The sequence below is a fragment of the Anoplophora glabripennis genome, unplaced genomic scaffold (genome assembly GCF_000390285.2).
Source record: "Anoplophora glabripennis isolate ALB-LARVAE unplaced genomic scaffold, Agla_2.0 scaffold183, whole genome shotgun sequence".
Lineage (NCBI taxonomy): Eukaryota > Metazoa > Arthropoda > Insecta > Coleoptera > Cerambycidae > Anoplophora > Anoplophora glabripennis.
In genome coordinates, this window is record NW_019416293.1 from 222048 (window position 1) to 241445 (window position 19398).

Below are 19398 nucleotides of genomic sequence, written 5' to 3' on the forward strand. Positions count from 1 at the left end.
ATTGTCTATTTTAACTAGACAGCTGAACGGCAGACTCGTCTCTTAAAAAAATCTATAAGCCAAGAAAACAGGTTTGTCCATATTTTCAAGAACAGCTTTAGTCCCAGTAATTTTTTTGGGCAATATGCCGCCAAATAAAAGAGTGAATTGGAATCAAATAATGCCCTAGAAAATTAAATAATAAATAATAGTCACGGAAGTATTTTATAAAACTTTCTTTATATTACAGTCCATCAATGAAACTTGACAACAAACAAATCTTCACGTTAAAGATTTTTCAGATCCTGTGCCAACTGAGTAACAGCCGGATGCTGATTCAACGCGCTCATGTATATGTCCAACTCGTCCTCAGAACTTTCGTCCTTATCCTTCGTGTCAATCACTTCCGGGTCCTCCGAGGCGAAGTACTTATCTTCCTCGTCGTGGTCTATCTCGTTAATATTATCGAAGGAAGAATTGTTGTCCACAGTGTCGTAATTAAAATCTTCATCCTTCCCATCTAGAAAGTTTTGGTACATCGTGGTTATGAATTCTTGCTTTAACAGCAGCCGTTCTTGTGCCGTTATAGCAGGAGCTTTACTTTTTGGCTTTGGCCTGTGAGTTTTATCCTCTTCAAATTCCCCCCATCTCGAGGTAGAAGGTACAGGGCTCAGCGACCTGGCTGAGTCCTCGTCTGAGGTATCGTCCTCTTCTTCCATTTGGTTATCCTCTTTTTCTTCTTCGTTTTTCCTTACTATTTCAGCATTATCTCGTTCAATACCTTCCATGAGGATCTTCACAAAAGTTACCTCCTCGTCCATTTTATACTTGTCTCTCTCTTTCTTTTCTTGAACGGTGAGGTATTGCCCTACAAGTTGTTCGTAGAGCAAAGGGTTTCTCTTCATCATTTCAATTTCGGAAAAATAGGAATCTTCAGCTATCATTTGCAAAAGCGCAGCGTATCTTCTGTTCTTCACGTCGACATGATGTGCACTTTCAGAGACATTTCTGTACAAGTCTTTGAGAACTAAATCTATTTCCTCATTGTCGGGCTCGTAGTTTTGTGTAAACTGTTCAAAATATTCTAGATGTTCGCGTTTTAGATATTTTCCGAACCGCATCAAGAAATTCAGTTTGCTGTTGTCGAAAATATTTAAGGCGATGTCTGATTTTTCTTTAACGGTCAAATCAGCCTCCCACTTCTGTTGGCTTTTGAAACAGATGCTTTCGTTGTGTGTCAGGAAGCTTATTATATTATTTTTCTCGTCGTCTATCGCCATATTCTGTCCTTCTTTCCCTTCCGAGGCTTCTTCCGAAGAATTCGCATTAAACTCCACTTCCATGGTCATTGTTCCTGGAACAATTAATTGCAACGTATAGAACGCCAATTTCAATTTGTAACATATTTTATAGGTATAATTTCCTCATAATTTTAATAAGTCACGTACTTTACTCTTAAATATAAAAAATATTCCGCTATTTTGAATATAAACGGATTATTTTACTGATATTGCACTGCATATCGTAAAAACTTATCAACATTTATAATTATATTAAACAGGTTTACTCCATGACCTTCGCTAACACTATTTTTATTGGTCATTTGTTTTTTTTTCGTTCTGACACATCATGATTTAATCGAGACTATACCACAGTGCATATAACAAAGATGGTCTATAAATAATAATAATAGTAATTTTTTTCTCGTCCCATATGAAGAAAGTCAGTTTTATTTTTATTTTCAGTGACACACACTGTAGTATTTTATCTTTAATCAATACCAGAGGCATTAGACAACACGTATGTATATCTGAGCATCAGAATGATACATCTGGCGCCATCTTACAGTTCGTAGTATGAATTAAAATGACGCGTTTACAGAGAACTGTACCGAATCAACGTGCAAACAATTGCAACAACTGTTATGAACACTTCTAAGCCTTAGTGAATCATTTAACCTAACAATGCACTGTGATACTACTAAATTTTTACATATTTGTGATATTTGATTAGCGCAATAATATAATTTATACTTACCGCAACCGTCGTATGTTACACGGAAGTTATTTACCAGTTCTGCAGTAAGTATCTTGAATATTTCAACAAATAAACATCTGTAGAAAAAATTAATTTGCACATTTGATTGAATGTTTTATATTTTCAATTTCATAATTCCGTTTATAACAAAGTTTGTGTACACAGTAATTGTAGCAATTAACACTGACTTACATTTCAATATTATTTAAATTGCATTCTTTACTAATCTCTGTCTAAAGTCAAAACAACTGTCACCTTTTACAGGTACCTACTTCAACAAAATGGCGAACGTAAGCTTGCACAGCTCGCCGCAGTGGCGCTGGAATTGGGTGGATCTTTGCGGCGAGGAATTCAAAATATGGGCGCCACAACGCCACGACTTGGGTATTTGCTTCCAGCAACTATGCCTCGACATTCCTGTTTTAGCCATGCTAGCGATATCGTCAGCGTATTACTTCGGTAGACACGAGGGTTTTGTCACCAGAGGTAGAATCCAACTGATAGCCATTAATATCCGATGCGTCATTGTCCTTTGCCTAGCCTTCCTGCCCCTCATACAGATATACATAGACATAAACAAAGGACAAGCACAAATAAATAAAATATCGTTCTTCCTCAGCGCGGTGCAAGGAATAACCTGGTTCACGCATTTGGGTTATACCATGGGTTTGAGGAAGAGGCTTGGTAAGAGTCCTAGAGGGCCTATTTATATGTGCATTGTTTGGTCTTTGATGCTGGCTTTGACTGTTATATCGTTCAGAAGCCATTACCTTCTTTACAGTTACTCGATCCAGGCCAACTACAGTATTTGCTTGGCCTACGGCTTTAGTATTTGTTATTTGATAGCACACATAGGATATGCCTTGACTCTCATCCCAAGTGAAGGTAGCAGCACTTACTTCAATTTCTCCAACAGATATACAGAGGTAATCAAAAAATTGTTCTCACCAAGCACTGGTTTATAGCTAAGTTTAAAAATTATATATAACAATATCATGACTCCCAGAAAAATTATATTCTCTTTCCTCCCAACTTCTGGTAACGCCACTGGTGGCTAGAGATTAATAAAATACTATTTAATCTTTTTGTTGTATTAAAGAAATTAATTATTGATTAAAATAATATTTTCCACCGACATTCGCAGATCGGCGAGAACCAGCCCCTTCTGACCAGCAATGCCTACGTGCGCTTCACCGAAGAGGGCGACCCCACTTACCTGGGGGTGGCCATGGAGGAAGCCAATTGGTTCTCCAAGTTGTTGTTTTACTGGGTGAATCCCATGATGGAGAAGGGTCTGCAGGGAAAGATAAGCAATTCGGACGATCTCTACGACCTACCCATGTCCCTCAATTGCGGATTAATAAGCGCCAAATTGTCCAAGCACTTGAGTCGAGGGAAGGGACGCGAGAGCAATTCAGCAGGTATTTATTTTGTATGTGTGTAGTTACAGGTCAGTAAAAATAGGGATGAGGGGTTGAATTGGTCCCTTTAGTGCGGGACGTAACAGATTTTAATTGTTAGGATCAATAAAATGTACACAGAGGACGTATTCTGTCGACGACAAGAAAAACTATCTAATATTTTATATAAGTGTTCTAAATTTTTAACTGTTCCTAATATTGAATTGAAACATGAAACACAACCAAGTACTATCAATGAAACGCGTGCAAAGAAACATGGCTCTCTTTTTTTCGAAATAAGAAACCTGGTTATATAATTACAAGTGGTCAAGGTCGACGTTCGATCGCATCTCTAACGGGAGCGCGTTGAAACCTGAGCGAGCTTCGGTACGGTATCAGCTCTGACGCTGGCCTCAAAATTCGCAGTCTGCCAGGGTCGACTGGAAAGTTTTTCAAGTATTTCCGATGCTTTTTGATGCATTTAGAAGTATATTTTTATTTTTCACAAAAATACCTCGCGATGCTGCAAGAAAAATACAAACATACTTCTTATTTATTCTCCATCTCGTAGAAGACCTACCATCCACCATATCATCCGCCTCGACGCCGACGTCCGTAGACGTCTCGTTCGCAGGAACCGGAAAGAACAAGACCACTCTTTTCATGGCCCTGCATCGCTGTTTCTGGGTCCAGTTCTACAGCGTAGGCATCTTGAAGTTCGTAGCGGATTGTGCGGCCTTCGCTGGGCCCATGCTCTTAAACAGGTTGGTGGGATTTATCGAGGACAAGTCCGAGGACGTAGAATGGGGGTATATCTACGCCGCTGGGCTTATGAGTACCACCGTCGTATGTAAGTAAAGAGCGCAGCATTTCTGAAATATGTATTTTAGGGCCTGCAGATTTAAATGAATTTAGATGTGACAAATTGATCATTAAAAATATTAATTAATTATATAAAATTCGGTTTTTGTAACTACAAAAACGATATTTTTCAGCATCCCTGTGCGACTCCCACTTCAATTTCCAAATGGCCCTTGTGGGCCTGAGGATGAGGGGTGCTTTGGTCACGACCATTTACCGCAAGACTCTAACCGTGAGCTCGACTGTCTTGAACGGCCATTTCACGGTAGGGGAAATAGTTAACTTTATGTCGACGGACACCGATCGGATCGTGAACTCCTGTCCCAGTTTTCACGCCTTGTGGAGCATTCCCTTCCAGGTAAGCAAGAGAGAATGTTATTACCAACAACAGATTGTTTAAAACGCTGCAAAATCATTGATACTTTTAATGCAAAGCCTCACATCCGGCACGACATCGCCTAGTGACGTCATTGCTAGTGGTATAGGTCTTCAATCGTAAATGAAGTTGTTTATTAATTTCGGCAAGTATTTTAAAATTAATTACATAGTAAAACTTATTTTTAAACAATCCTACACATAAAATATAGAGACTAATGTCATATAATTTTAAATATTTATACTAAGGTTATGGAGACTTTATGACAAAGTCCAGTGTTAAGTTACATTTACCACTGTTTCGTTTCCATGCGGTGTTCGAGTCGCTATAATTTTTCGCTTGTTTCTAGCATTATAAGCGTTGTATTTTCAGCTTGCCGTGACTCTGTTCCTGCTCTACAGCCAGCTGGGGATATCCTTCCTAGCCGGCGTAGTTTTTAGCGTAATACTTATCCCAGTAAATAAGCTAATAGCGAGCAAAATAGGCCAATTAAGCACGAAACTTATGGAACACAAGGACGCCAGGGTTAGGCTAATTACCGAAGTTTTGAGGGGTATTAAGGCCATAAAATTATACGTCTGGGAGCAACACTTTATACGGCTGGTAACCAGTAAGTACGCTATCCCGATAGAACAGCAAAAAAACTTATGTTTCGAACGTAAAATAGTGAACGAGAAACAAGGAAACAGTTTTCTGATTTAAATTTAAAGTAAATCCTGAACTGAAGTATATTTTCTCATTTCCGTTTTTTCAATGTTACGGAAATAATATTATTGATTCTGTCAAAAAAATACAGTTTGTCAAATTGTTAACAGATGTAGCTATATTTTTTTTCATTGTTTACCGATACAACTTTTCTACTCAATTATCGGGTCTTCTAAGCATTTTGATTGGCTAACCTCGCATTTCCTCCAGAACTGAGGGATCAAGAACTGAAGTACCTAAAGGGCAGGAAGTACTTGGACGCCCTCTGCGTGTACTTCTGGGCAACAACTCCTGTCGTTATATCCATCCTCACTTTCGGCACCTACGTGCTGTTGGGCAACAAACTATCCGCCGCCACCGTCTTCACGGGGATGGCCCTGCTGAACATGCTGATAAGCCCCTTGAACGCCTTTCCCTGGGTGCTTAACGGCATGGCCGAGGCGTGGGTGTCCGTGAAGAGGATACAGAGGCTGTTGGATGTAAGTGAATCGATTTTTTTACTCTACTCTTTGTTGTTTAAATTATTAATTATTGTCTTTAAATCCTGAAGAAGCCATTGCTCTTCCAAATTACCGATTTATTATCCTTGAAATTAGCTCCATTTATTCATTTTTTCTTGTTAATACCAAAGCGAGGCATAAACGCGATGTATGTGCAGCAATGCGGTCATTTAATCCTGCGTAAATTTTAATCTTACTGCTAGATATAAATTAATCGCTAATACGAGTCAGTTCGGGTCCATTCACAGCGTTTACCAATTATATGACATGTATTTATTGCCGTGATATTAATTCATCCAGGGAATACAGTCATTTGGCGAATCCAAAATTAATTTCGCATCGATATCAACTATTGTATGTCACCAGAGAAGCGGGTAGCATGGAATGGTACTATTTTTCAAACTGCCTTTGGATCCGACATGATTTACGTCATAATTGAAAAGAAACTTAATAATTACGAGTTGTAACAGAGATTAGTGTTAATTGTAACAAGAACTACAATAATTATCTTGAAACCTAAAATACTGGAATATTTTCCGGTAAATTTGATCACTCATGCTTATCAAATCTAAGTTTAATTAGCGTCCTCATTTGTTACAAATTTTGGTTTCCTGTCAATATAATGTGAAATTGTAACAGGCCCCAATATAATTTCTCTTTCTGTTTCTTAAAAGGTATATTAACGAAGTCTATTCTATTTGTTTGCCTAGGCAGTGTCCAAATCATTTCAATTAACAATCTGAATAACAAAGAAAATTAATACTTGTTAGTAATTCAATTGAAAATGTCAATTGTAACAAGTTACAATCCACACCAATAGACATAACAATTGTAACAAAAGAGTATACGTATTAGGATGGCCCAAAAAAATGAATTTTGTTTTTTCGTGTCTCTTGTGAAAATATGTTAGTTTGTCATGTTTTAAGAGTCCCCTCAAATTATCAGGTCAAAAAAAATTTTTTTAGAGGTCCCTCAAGATTTTAAAGAATTCCAAATTTGTCAAAAATTGATTTTTTTTTTTATTTTTTTCTCGTTATTATATCATTTTTTAGGTTGAAAAAATCTCGATTCTGAAAATTTCAAATCGATATTTTAATTTCTAAAGGTCACTCATAATTATTATAACTTTCAAAGTAGTGTACCTAAATAATAAATATCAACGAACTAATTATTTTTTTTATTGAATTTGATGAACAAAAGAATAGAAATAAATCACGACACACTTAAATTTTAAAAAATTAAAAAATTATAAATATTTGATACTCACAGTCCGGTAGTAAATTTTGCCTCGAAAAATTTTTTAAATGTCTCCTGATTTATTTCTATTCTTTTGTTCATCAAATTCAATAAAAAATAATTAGTTCGTTGATATTTATTCTTAGAGGTCGCTCGAAAACATTTTAGGTACACTACTTTTAAAGTTAAAATAATTATGAGTGGCCTTTAGAAATTAAAATATCGATTTGAAATTTTCAGAATCGATATTTTTTCAACCTAGAAAATGATACAATAACAAGAAAAAAAAATAAAAAAAGAATTCAATTTTTGACGATTTTGGAAATTTTTAAAAATCTTGACCGACCTCCAAAAACATTTTTTTGAGCTGATTTTTTGAGGGGGCTCTTAAAACATGATAAACTAACATATTTTCACAAGACATGAAAAAAAAAAAATTCGTTTTTTTTGGGCCTCCCTAATACGTACGCGTATATTCTACAATTATGTACCTAGCAAACGATTAAAATTTACAATTTTAATATAAGTGTAGTAATTTTCTCGTAAGGTCAATACGAGAATTGAACTACTTAATTTAGATACACTCAGCAAAAAATTTAAAGAAGCAGAAAAATTTCCAAATTTTTTTCTAGCGATTTTTGAAAGGTTGTAACTTTGTGAATAATGGTCGTTTCGAAAAAAAAATAAAGCATCTTAAAGCTTGAATATTCTAGTTTTGAAATCTTGAGAAGAAATTTTTTTTAGAGCATCACTTTCTTCAAAAGAAAATTTTACAATTTTTGTTTTTTCAAAACATCACACGGGTTCAAAAATTTTTTTTCTGGCTTAATCAATGCCAGGGTCATTTAGCCTGCTTCATCAGCTTCAATTTTTTTTTTATTTTCTGTACAATTATTTCTCATTGAGATATCGGCTAATAAGTGAAGGGTCACTTTTTTTTTATCATCGATATCTCATGAACTAATGAACGGAAGGTGGGTTTTAGAAACCTGAATTAATCCTCCTCAAGGACGTTTTGGTATGTTTGAGGAAAAAATAATTTTGTACTCGGTATTAACTTGAAAAAGTTAAAAAAATTACTTTTTCTGCTGTTTTGGAAAATCGACGACTACTTTGCGATTATTGGGAAAAGTAGCAATGTTTGTAGATTTTTTTTAGCTCAATTGAAATATTCAATGTAAAAAAGATATCGTAAATAAATTTTAAAAAAATTTTGAAGAATTTGATTTTTTTTCAAGACTGAATTTTCTCTTCGATATATTCCTGAAGTTACAGCCAAAAATCACTAAAAAAATTTGGAATTTTTTTTGCTGAGTTTATATGTCGACATCGATCTTTACACCCACAATTAAATTTTAAGTACCTTTCGAATCGCATTTATGACATGTCGGACCTCCAGATTCCAGACCTGGACCTGGAACACTTCTACAGCAGGAGGCTGCTCGACGAGTGCGACGACAACACGGAGATCGTAATCAGGGAGGGCGGCTTCGATTGGGGCAAGGAATTAAGCAGGGCGGAGAAAATGCGGCTGCACGCATTAAACGAGAAAACTTCCGTCAAAGGGAAAGGTAAAGGCAAAAGGTCCGCGCTGACGATAGACAAAAGGAAAAGCTTTGAGAGTCACATCGTCGAGGAGGGCGAAGACGGCGGTTTCAGACTGCACCGTCTCAATTTCAAAATCAGAAAGGTAAGTGGTGCGCGAGCCGCAGCAAATGCTGATTTAATTACTTCTTCGTTGAAAGCAAAATTTATTTTTTTTGCGTCAAGTCCAAAATAGGCAGTCGCTCATTCTAGACCGTGCTACGAGTAGGGATTGCGGAGAATGCGTTTCCATAGGCGTACCATTTTAGAGGTTTCCAAAAATTATTAAACATAAAACGACAAATAAATATTGATATTTACCTTGTTCATTAATACTTATGACAAAGGAAACGTATTTTTCAAATTTTAATATGTTTTAAACTAATTTACGCCATCGCATTTTGTCTGTATAATAAAATTTATTCCAGGGTGAATTCGTGGGGATCATCGGGCCAGTAGGTAGCGGAAAGTCATCGTTTTTATCGGCAATTTTGGGCGAGCTCCCGATCGTGTCGGGGGAGATCGCAATTAACCAGATTGAGTCAGGTGAGTTGCATTACCGGATAGGTGTTCATTGTGTACGGGTGGGGAGATAAAAATGACTGCTTTTTGTTCGACGCATTGAATGTCGGGACACTGAATATACATAATATATTGTTGCGTCTGTACCTACGTACGTTGAAAAACGCATGGGATCGTTGTGGAGATAATTTGGCGCTGTCGCGTTTTTTAATTGAAATATTACAATGTATGAAAAATATTCAGTTGTTAACACTGATCGACGAGTGAAAACTTTTTTTAACAACTGACAATATTAGTTGGTTTTATATACCTAATTTCAATAAAATCATATCATCATATTCATTTAAAAAGTGAACATATTTTAAAACCTTACAAGTAATTTGGTTGGATCCCAAATACCTTGGTTCCGTATTTTCATTTCAGACACTTTCAGGAAAAGGTTTTGTAGTTCTGATCTTTGGCATTGCCCAAAAATTCTTTCGTCAGGTTTACAAAACAATTCCAAACCACTGATTCTTTTTTATTAAGTTTTTCTGTAAAGAGAGCTTGGTTACAGTTTTCCAATAATTCTTTCAGTTTTGCGTCACTTTTGACCGTTTTGAATCTTGAAACCACAACTTTCTTCGTCCATAACTTTTTAATCTAAATTTAATGTGAAGGGAAAAAGTTTCTTGGACTGTCTCCAAACATAAAAAAACACGATTTTTTAAGGATTCGGCCTGGTGACGCAACAGCCCTGGTTGCAATGCGGCACCCTCCGGGACAACGTCCTCTTCGGCCGACCCTACGACGACAGCAAGTACAGATCCGTGCTGTTCGCCTGCGGCTTGGCCGAAGACATCCAACAGCTGCCAGCCGGGGACATGACGGTGGTGGGGGAGAGCGGCTCGACGCTTTCCGGTGGTCAAAAGGCGAGGGTGGCGCTAGCGCGCGCCGTCTACCAGGACAAGTCCGTCTATCTCCTGGACGACATCCTCTCAGCGGTGGACGCGAAGGTGGCCAAGCATATCTTCCAGCACTGCCTCATGGGGTTGTTGCTGAATAAGACCAGGATTCTGTGCACCCACCACGTGCAGTACCTGATATATGCCGACGCCATAGCGCTAGTAGAGGATGGATCGATTAAGAAGATTGGTAAGTTTATATTTATTTGTATTACAGCGATGTCATTGATGAAAAGAATAAGAAAACTTGGACCAAGTAGCGAACCCTGGGGCAAGCCTAATACTGCATTGATATCAGATTTGTAGTCACTGTACTGTACAAATTGAACGCGATATGATTTCAATTTATCATATACTTTGGAGAAATATGTCTAGACCATATCCACATAGATCTTTTTTCTACTATTTATAGAACATTTTCAATATAAATTCTGTGGTGCATTGTATAAGGAGACGAATTCCTAATACTTTGCTAATGCATGTCTTCGCAGGAAAGCCGGCCGACGTCCTCTACCAGATCGACGACACGTTACCCGTCGACTTAGAGCTAGGCGAGAGCATCCACTCCACGTCGACTTCCGCCTCAAATTCCCTGCTCGAGAGCATCAAACAGGACAATTCCCTCGGCGCCAAAGAGGACGCCTTATTCCAAGAAACCAGCGAGATGGGCGGGGTAGAGTTCAGCGTGTACTCCTCTTACTGGAAGGCCATAGGACACATACTGAGCTTGACGATCCTGTGTTCCATAATTTTCATGCAGATATCCAGGAATATGACGGACTGGTGGCTGGCGCACTGGGTCACCAACCAGGAGAGTCCGAACTCGACAAACTTCTCCGTCGACGTGGATATTGCATTTTTTATGGTTGGCGGTCTCGGATCGGACGACGGCGACGTGTATTCTTATTTGAAGGTGTACGTGGAGTTCGCCGCAGTGAATACTCTGTTTACTTTGGTCAGGGCGTTCCTGTTCGCCTATGGAGGAGTGAAAGCCGCCACGAAGGTTCATAAGTCGTTGCTGAAGTCCGTAATAAAGGTAAGAATCAATAAAAATATTTTAAAAAATACCTACCCTACTTCAACTACCCCTAAAATACGTTCACTAAATTACAGTGATATCGTATCTTGAAAAATTTAAACAGAAATATGTTTTTTAAGGCCTGCAACTTTTTAAGGAAATAAAATTGGAATTTTCTTTAAATTACACAATCTGACAAAATGTGACTGACCTAAACCAAAAACCAGACTGCTATCCCGAGATCCCTTCCTCAAAATTACCTCCATCACATCAGGTTTTCCACTATATTTGAGGTTATGATACACCACGAGGAAATTTTTCTCCACCAAAACTTGTTATGGCATCCGAAAGCACCATTCTTCATCAAAATCCATTTTTTAACCAAAGTTTTCAACAATAACATTGACCATTTTTTGCCATATTCATAACCAGCTTGTTTTAGGCAAAATCCGCGTTTTTCGACATCACCCCCACGGGCAGGATCCTGAACAGATTCTCCAGCGACACCTACACGGTCGACGACTGTCTGCCCTTCATCCTAAACGTACTCCTGGCCCAGTTCTTCGGCCTAATCGGTAAGAAATCCGCCAAACTAACGACGCGATCTCACTTAAGACTGTGTCGACGTTGCAGGAAGCCTGGTGATCACGATATACGGCTTGCCCTGGATCTGCATGATCCTGATACCGCTCGTACCGGTGTATCACTGGCTCCAGAACCACTACAGGTTGACTTCGAGGGAACTCAAGAGGATATCGAGCGTGACGCTGTCTCCCGTCTACAGTCATTTCAACGAGACGCTGCAAGGTGAGATTAGGCTTAATCCTGTGCGCGATAGTCGGCGAAAAATCGGTTGCCGGGCAACCGGATACTTGTACCAGATTACTGCCGTGAAATTGGAGGCATTTGAGTTGTTGCGGCAGGAATTGCAACGTACAGCGTTTCCGGTTAAAAATATACATTAGTTTTTAGAAATAGTGAGCAAGAAACGCTTTTTTCTTACAGGAACTCAATGCAAGTTGTCCAACATCTGATGCTACAGTTACACAGAGCGCTATGCTAGCTATGTTCGCATACAAGTTAAAAGGAAGCTAATATTGCGATCACACGGCACTATATTAGCGCCCATTTAACTCCCTGTTTTTTAACCTTTGGTCTTTTGAGGAATTTAGAAACGTTTGTAGATTTGTGAAACTTTTTTACATATTTAGCGGTTTTTGGAGTATTTAAGAATTTTTAGAAGGTTCCGACATATTTCTAATGCTATTTTGATATGTTTTGTTGTTTTTAGATGTATTTTGAATGTAATTCGATCTATTTTACTGTATTTCATAGCGAATTGAGGAGTTGATACATCATGAAATTATTATTACGCATTATAAGACTAACACAATAACATAACTGTCACAATGAATATAGCTAACATTACGAACATAGCTATCATAGCGAACATAGCTACCACAACGAACATAGTTAACAACATAGCAGTATAGCTATCACAATGAATATAGCTATAACAACGAACATAGCTATCATCGCGAACATATCTATCACAGCGAACATAGCTAACAACAAGCAGCATAGCTATCACAATGAATGTAGCTAACATGACGAACATAGCTATCTCAATGAACATAGCTACCACAGCGAACATAGCTAATGCAGCGCTTAGCGTAGCTATTTTTAATATGGCCACGAAAGAAAATAACCGTTTGCTCCACTAGGAACTTGCTAGCTACTTATCTTCTTATAGGACTGACGACTATCCGAGCCATGAGGGCTTCCCAGAGGTTCAAGCGGGACAACGAGGATAACGTGGACGCGAACATAAAGGCCCAGTTCGCCAGTCAAGCTGCTGCGCGGTGGCTGGGGTTGCGGTTGCAGTTTATTGGCGTGGCTGTGGTTGCAGGTGTTAGCTTCATCGCTGTGATCCAGCATCAGTACGACGTCGCCGATCCAGGTACCACACCCTCTGTATTTATTTGTTTAATTTGTTTATTTAAAAATTATATGACTTGACAGACGACAAAAAAATACAGGAACATGATTGTGTTAAAAAATCGATGTTTTGGGAGCGGATACAGCTTCCACAAGACAATGTTTTCTCTTCTCATTTCATTTACCGAACTTTTTTGTCGTACAAGGCAAACTGTACTCCAGGACGAATGTTTTCCTTGCGAGTTATCCTTCGGACGAGATGGATGTTCGGTTGCGAATTTAAATTCGATATTTCCTCTTTTATATTTTCATTTCGAAATTAGCTCGTTAACGAGATACAACTACACCGGTGAAAGGTAAGCCGAGCTTTGCCGAAAAGCCGACGTCATGCTGTTCATCCTTGGAAAAATTTCGTTGGTCGTCGATAATATTGCTTTGTGATGTTCCATTATTAATTAGAGTAATCCCATTAATTCTGTGTACTTTCAACTGGGAGGATTAGAGAGGCGGATTTTAAATATAATAAAATGAAAAGGAGAACGGGGATTTCGCTGTCGGCAACGGTTGCTTTGTACATCCTTGTTATTTTAAATTATTAATATTTTTCTAACGTATGACAGACTGAAAAAATATTTTATTAGTCCAGACAAAACAGTGGTGAAAAAACATTAAACAGTTAAAGGACCTTTACATCAAACTGTATACGCTTTCAAGGAATGTTTATATACGCTCTTCAGGATTAAAGCCAGTCGCGTTGGCCAATAGCGTCGCGTCGTTTGGACGACCTCGCAATAAAATCGAGTTTAATATAAATGCCGGACATCGGGGTCACTCACAGCGATAAAATAATCGTTACGTGTACATCGGGTCTTAAGAATTTTTTTATTAATCCCATCTCGGGCCGTAAATATCGTTTTATTCTTCTTCATAAGCTAATTGGCGTTTAAATAATGCCTTAATTAAAAGCTGAATCTACTGGAAACCGATGAAGTTTCCTCTAATGAACCGACTCCGGCTAGTTTACGCAACCCTTCCGCAAATGTTGATCTTACATTTGCGTAGACTGGTGGCTAATTCTTTGCGAAAATAAACCGGGAATAGTATCTCAGACAACAGAGTTATTCTATGGAAATTTTATATGAATTTTGTATAAAATGCAACTTATCTGAATACGCAGATTATAAAAATAGGTGTTTGCAATTGTGCTGTGCATATATGACTTGAAATGAACATTGAAAGGATCCAGTGAATGAAAAATGGTAATGAATATTCATAGACAAGACTTACAATTTGAACAAATCTAGGCACATTTTCGTTGTCAAAGATTTTTTGCTATTTCTTTGAATGTAATGGCTTGTTCTTGACTCATTGTATTAGACCAGTGCGGATCTGTCGAAATATCCCACTCCTTGGATGTAAGAGGGGGCAAGCTAATTTTTCTGGATTACCTTCAGTACAACTCACATAATAAAATTGCAAAAATGTTTAAAAAATGAAAAAAAATACCTATTTTATCTGAGTTTTTTACTTATATCTTGGAACCTATTCACTTTTGAAGAATATTGAAGAAGAAAAAAGTTTCAGAATAGAATTTTGCTTAAAAGTTTTTAAATTTATTACCGATGTTGCAAATTAGCAATAATTGATGAAAACAAGGCAAAATAAGCAAGTTTTTTGGATAATTTTTTTAAATATTTTAATTGCTCCGAGGGCATTCTAATTTTGGTAAAAAAAACTTTAGAGTATAATAAAACAACACATCAAATTTCATTAAAATTGGTTGAATAGTTTCCGCAAAATAATTTTTTTTTAATTTTTGAAAAAAAATGTTCGATTTTCAAAATAGATATAACCACACATTTTCTTCTGACTATGAAGTTCTTTATCTTTGCTCTTGTATCCATCCCGCTGACTCCGCTCTCCTTCACAGGGTTGATCGGCCTGGCGATATCCTACGCCCTTTCGGTGACTGGCGCCTTGAGTGGAGTTGTGAATGCCTTCACCGAAACCGAGAGGGAAATGATAGCTGTCGAACGTGTCAATCAGTACATCAGGGAGATTCCGACAGAGAGCGCCGACTTCGTGATCGATCCTCCATTCGCCTGGCCCAGTCAGGGAGTCGTCTTTTTCAACGACGTCGTCCTGAGCTACAGGTGAGGATTGAACTTAATTGTGGTGGTGTAAAATAAATAATCTCATTCCTTAGAGAACACCTCACGCCTTCCCTTAAAGGAGTGTCGTTCGAGACGAGGCCGTGCGAGAAGATTGGAGTTGTCGGACGGACCGGAGCGGGGAAGAGTTCTTTGATATCGGCCCTCTTCAGATTGGTAGAGGTTGCCTCTGGGTCGATATGTATAGATTCTGTGGACATCCGACGCATATCCTTAGCGTCTTTGAGGTGAGAAACAAGTGCAATGCACCTCAGACTATTGCTAGTGCGTCTCTTTTTAGGTCTAGGATGTTTTGCATCCCTCAGGATCCCTTCCTCTTCGACGGTACCATCAGGGAGAACTTGGATCCGTTGGGTGAATTCCGTGAAGACGAAATATGGACGGCGTTGAATAAGGTGAACCTCGTGGGAACTATCCAGGCTTTGGGAGGACTGGAGAATAAGGTGGATGGAAGCGGTGCCAATTTTTCTGTTGGGCAGAAGCAGCTGATTTGTCTGGCTAGAGCTGTTCTACATAACGCCAAAGTAAGTAAAATCGGGCCAATTTGAAGTCAAAATTTTGACTTTTAATTTCTCCTTCTGAGGGGTTTGTTGTCCACTTATCCAAGAGTAAGACATGGGAGTATTCCGTGTCCCACTCTCCATTTTTCATTTCAGGTACTCTGCATAGACGAGGCCACAGCCAACGTGGACCACGAGACAGACAGACTTATCCAACAAACGTTGCGCTCGGCCTTCAGGAAGAGCACCGTCGTAACGATAGCGCACCGCGTGCAAACCATCTTCGATTCTGACCGCGTGCTGGTGATGAGCGACGGTAGAGTCGTGGAATTTGACAGCCCGGAGAACCTTCTCGCCGATGCCAATTCCCACTTTTCACAGTTAGTGAGTCACGAGTGAGATGTGTGTCTGTGTGTGGTCCCGGATTTTTTTCAGTTGGACTGATATCGGGTGCGCGAGTGTTCTGAAAGATAGTTCTCCTAGAATGGCTCAAATTTAATAGTCTCTCTTGAGCAATTAATGACTTGCTGATACCTCTAGTTGAATTTACCAATTCGCCATAAGAGAAAAAATATATTTAATTCTCTTTAGTTACTAGACAGATACACCTAAATTACAAATAATTATCATTTTACTGTGAAACGTTAAAGTTTTTAATACGTGTTGAGATTATAGAAGTATTTTTCTCCTAAAAAGTCAAAATTGCTTTAAAAAGTCAGTATTAGAGTGAGGAATGTTAATTGTAAAGTAGATACAGAAATATTTAGGAAGAAAACATTTATTTATATTTCAGCATCAGTGACGTAGAGTAGCGAAGGTATAAAGGGATATCGAGTGAGAAAAAAACATTTTATACGATTTAAAAAATAATAACTTCAATCAAGCAAGCTTAACATTTATAATTTTTGTATTTTATTGTGTCAAATGTTTTTAAAAAGAAAATACGATTTGTATCTATGATGAAATAAAATATTTTACAAATGCGATGTTTATTCTCTTAAATTTTTTTATAAGTGAAAAAAATTACAACCATAAAAAATACGTTCTGCTCTAAGGTCCGAAAGTAAATCGTACATTCCAGGGTCGTACTTTATTTTTCATGACGTGGTGGAAAGAAGAAGACATATTTGTTAAAAAAATTTTTTGAACACGACAAAACACGTAAGTAAAGAAACCGAACATTTTCATTGATAATAATTAAAAAATGAAGATTAAAGCAACAGTTCTGATTATCGTTAATGGCCGTATCTGGCGTTTTATCTCATCCAATAAGACTTTTTAGTCCAATTAAATGGGCCTTTACATCGCAAATTAGTCAACTTGCCTGAATTTTTAATATAAGTTAGTTTGAGGTAGGTATATAATAACAATAAGTGACAAATTTTTTTTCAACCCCTGGCCAGGGGTGAAAAAAGATGAAAGAAAGGGGTTTTCAAAAGGTGTAAGAGCTAGAAAAAAAAGTTTCTTATAATAAAGCATAAAATTCTACATTAAAAATGGTCTATTGACTTTTTCTTGTACCATGTTAGGGAGGCTAGAAGTTATGGAATGCTTTCAGAAAAAAAATAATAAGCAGAAAAATGAATGAATTTTATATATATTTTTTTTCAATCTACTATAAAAAATGTAAACTTGCTGTTCAGAGGAATAGACATATTTTTTAATTTTTAATAAAAAAGTTATTACAATTTCAATTTTTTAATCGTTAATTTTTATGATTTAACACTAAAACTATTTTTTTCTATGCCATTCGATCAATTATTTAAAATAATAAAAAGTTGCTTTAGAAACTTTGTTTTATGACAAAGATAAAAAATCAAGTTCGCTTTGTGAAGTTGTTATAACTTTTGCAAGTTGACCAAAATTGCGATTTAAAGGCTTATTTAATTGGACTATTTGTGTGCAGTTAGTTCTTGGACTAACAGTAAGCCAATGTGGCCTTTAGTACTAGTTTTGACTGTAATACAAAAATAATCTAAATTTGATGTTGTTTTACTTAATTTAAATAAATATTAAGGTAGATGGGCATATTTGTCACATATAACTTGAATAAGAGCTTTTTACTTAGTAAACAGAAAGAAATTATTAGAAAGAAGAATATCTATCCTATCACAGAAACAATAACAATTTTCTTTACAGTGTTGCAGAATTGCTAAGGCAAAATTACGAAATATTTATATTTTACTACAATTGAAATTTGTCGCAAAAGTGCGTATATTAAAACAAATAAACTTCAATTATTTTAAAAATATGCTTGACGCATGATGAGTGGCAATGCAGAATGTGAAATATTTCAGGATTTAATCGTGAAACTTTATCAGGTAATTGAACACATGATTTTAAGCAAAAACTTTCATAAGAACGTAGAATGCTTCATTTTCGAGCCTACAGGGTGATGAAAATTAAAAAAAATATCACATTATTACAAATATCTCCGTGGTTATAGTTTTCCGAAAAAAAATTCGAAATATTTTAAATATGCTTTTATCTTTTCTGTAAACTGTAGACTGATGTTCCCTCAAATTGAATCGAAAATGAAATTTTTACTCCTAAACTCCTGTTAATTTTCTTTAATTCTATCAATAACAAGTGGTCACTACCGTAATCAGGTGAGATATTTATTACCTTTTTTATTTTGTATATTCTCCTCTCCCCTATGGAATTGCGTGTTAACGCCGCCTATGACTAAAACCATAACTAAAAAGCGCCTGCCGTAAGTCCGGTGTGTATCAACCAACAACCTTTATTAAATTCAAAATTTTAATCTGGAACAACGCGTGCCAGAGCAATATTGACGATTTTTCTTTTACGATTTGTCCCACAGTTACAACATATCTACCTCTACGAATGACCGTTTGACTCTGGAGATTTAGAATAACGGGAATATTCACCTCTAGGTACCTCCAACAAAGTTAAATAAAACGAAATCCGATACCACTGTAATTGAATTTTAATTGAGATTTGTTTGCTCCATCGATACCTCCAGGTATCATAAATGTGCAAAGAGCGACGATGTGCAAAGCAATATGCGAATTCCACATATTTGTTAAAAAATAATATCACAGTACATTATTCAATACCGTATTGATGTTGAAATCTGAAAAGCGATAGAAATTTACAGTATTGATTACTGTGTCTCGTAGTTCCACTATTACATGATACATCTCGAAATTTCATACGATAAAACTTTGAAAAGCACGTACTAATATGTTTTTTTAGCCTTACTATTTAAGATAAATATTTATTTTCATTCTTAATTTTTTTTTGGAAAAAAGTACTAGGTATATGTTTTACACATGAAAGTGTACCACTCTTAAAACGCACAAATTTTCGGAGGTATACATTACAATGGAAATGGGCAGGTAGCCCTAAAACTAACTTAGTACTGAGAAAGGCGTAACCCGACGCTGGAAATCCATTGTAAACCTGAAAACTTTCATGTGCTCATGAAATAATTAGTGTCATGTTATACGCCGGTTCTTCTAGATTAACTTGTACTACAACTGCTCGATTCCACCAAATTAATCACCCCATCTCCGACTTGATAAATCTACCGGTCTATTTTTAGGTCCGGCCCAAGCGAGCACCGTTACCGGTACACGGAAAAATGTTTATTTACGCGTATGC

The 19398-nt window shown here is 37.1% G+C and overlaps 2 protein-coding genes across 2 annotated transcripts; one reads left to right on the forward strand and one right to left on the reverse strand.

Annotated features, from left to right (window-relative positions):
• Window positions 1-200: 200 nt before the first annotated feature.
• LOC108912300 (coiled-coil domain-containing protein 97) lies at window positions 201-2257 on the reverse strand. Its single transcript, XM_018717501.2, has 2 exons — window positions 2017-2257; window positions 201-1333 (listed from the first exon to the last, which is right to left on the reverse strand). Exon 2 carries the CDS (start codon window positions 1326-1328, stop codon window positions 267-269), a length of 1062 nt encoding a protein of 353 aa, XP_018573017.1. The 5' UTR covers window positions 1329-1333; window positions 2017-2257; the 3' UTR covers window positions 201-266.
• Window positions 1933-16681, forward strand: LOC108912299 (multidrug resistance-associated protein 7). The gene is made up of 18 exons (XM_018717500.1): window positions 1933-2060; window positions 2281-2942; window positions 3161-3437; window positions 3988-4266; window positions 4412-4635; window positions 5026-5263; window positions 5569-5837; window positions 8494-8784; window positions 9107-9224; window positions 9912-10334; window positions 10636-11180; window positions 11605-11737; window positions 11796-11969; window positions 12916-13122; window positions 15031-15253; window positions 15307-15498; window positions 15552-15795; window positions 15928-16681. Exons 2-18 carry the CDS (start codon window positions 2298-2300, stop codon window positions 16168-16170), a joined length of 4725 nt encoding a protein of 1574 aa, XP_018573016.1. The 5' UTR covers window positions 1933-2060; window positions 2281-2297; the 3' UTR covers window positions 16171-16681.
• Window positions 16682-19398: the final 2717 nt, after the last annotated feature.

Excerpts from the sequence above, each read along its gene's own strand:
- LOC108912300 (XM_018717501.2), bottom strand. The coding sequence starts at position 1,328 with ATGACCATGGAAGTGGAGTTTAATGCGAATTCTTCGGAAGAAGCCTCG.
- LOC108912299 (XM_018717500.1), top strand. The coding sequence starts at position 2,298 with ATGGCGAACGTAAGCTTGCACAGCTCGCCGCAGTGGCGCTGGAATTGG. Across the intron at positions 13,123-15,030 it reads GTACGACGTCGCCGATCCAG|GGTTGATCGGCCTGGCGATA; the intron begins GTACCACACCCT and ends TCTCCTTCACAG. Across the intron at positions 15,499-15,551 it reads ATATCCTTAGCGTCTTTGAG|GTCTAGGATGTTTTGCATCC; the intron begins GTGAGAAACAAG and ends GTCTCTTTTTAG.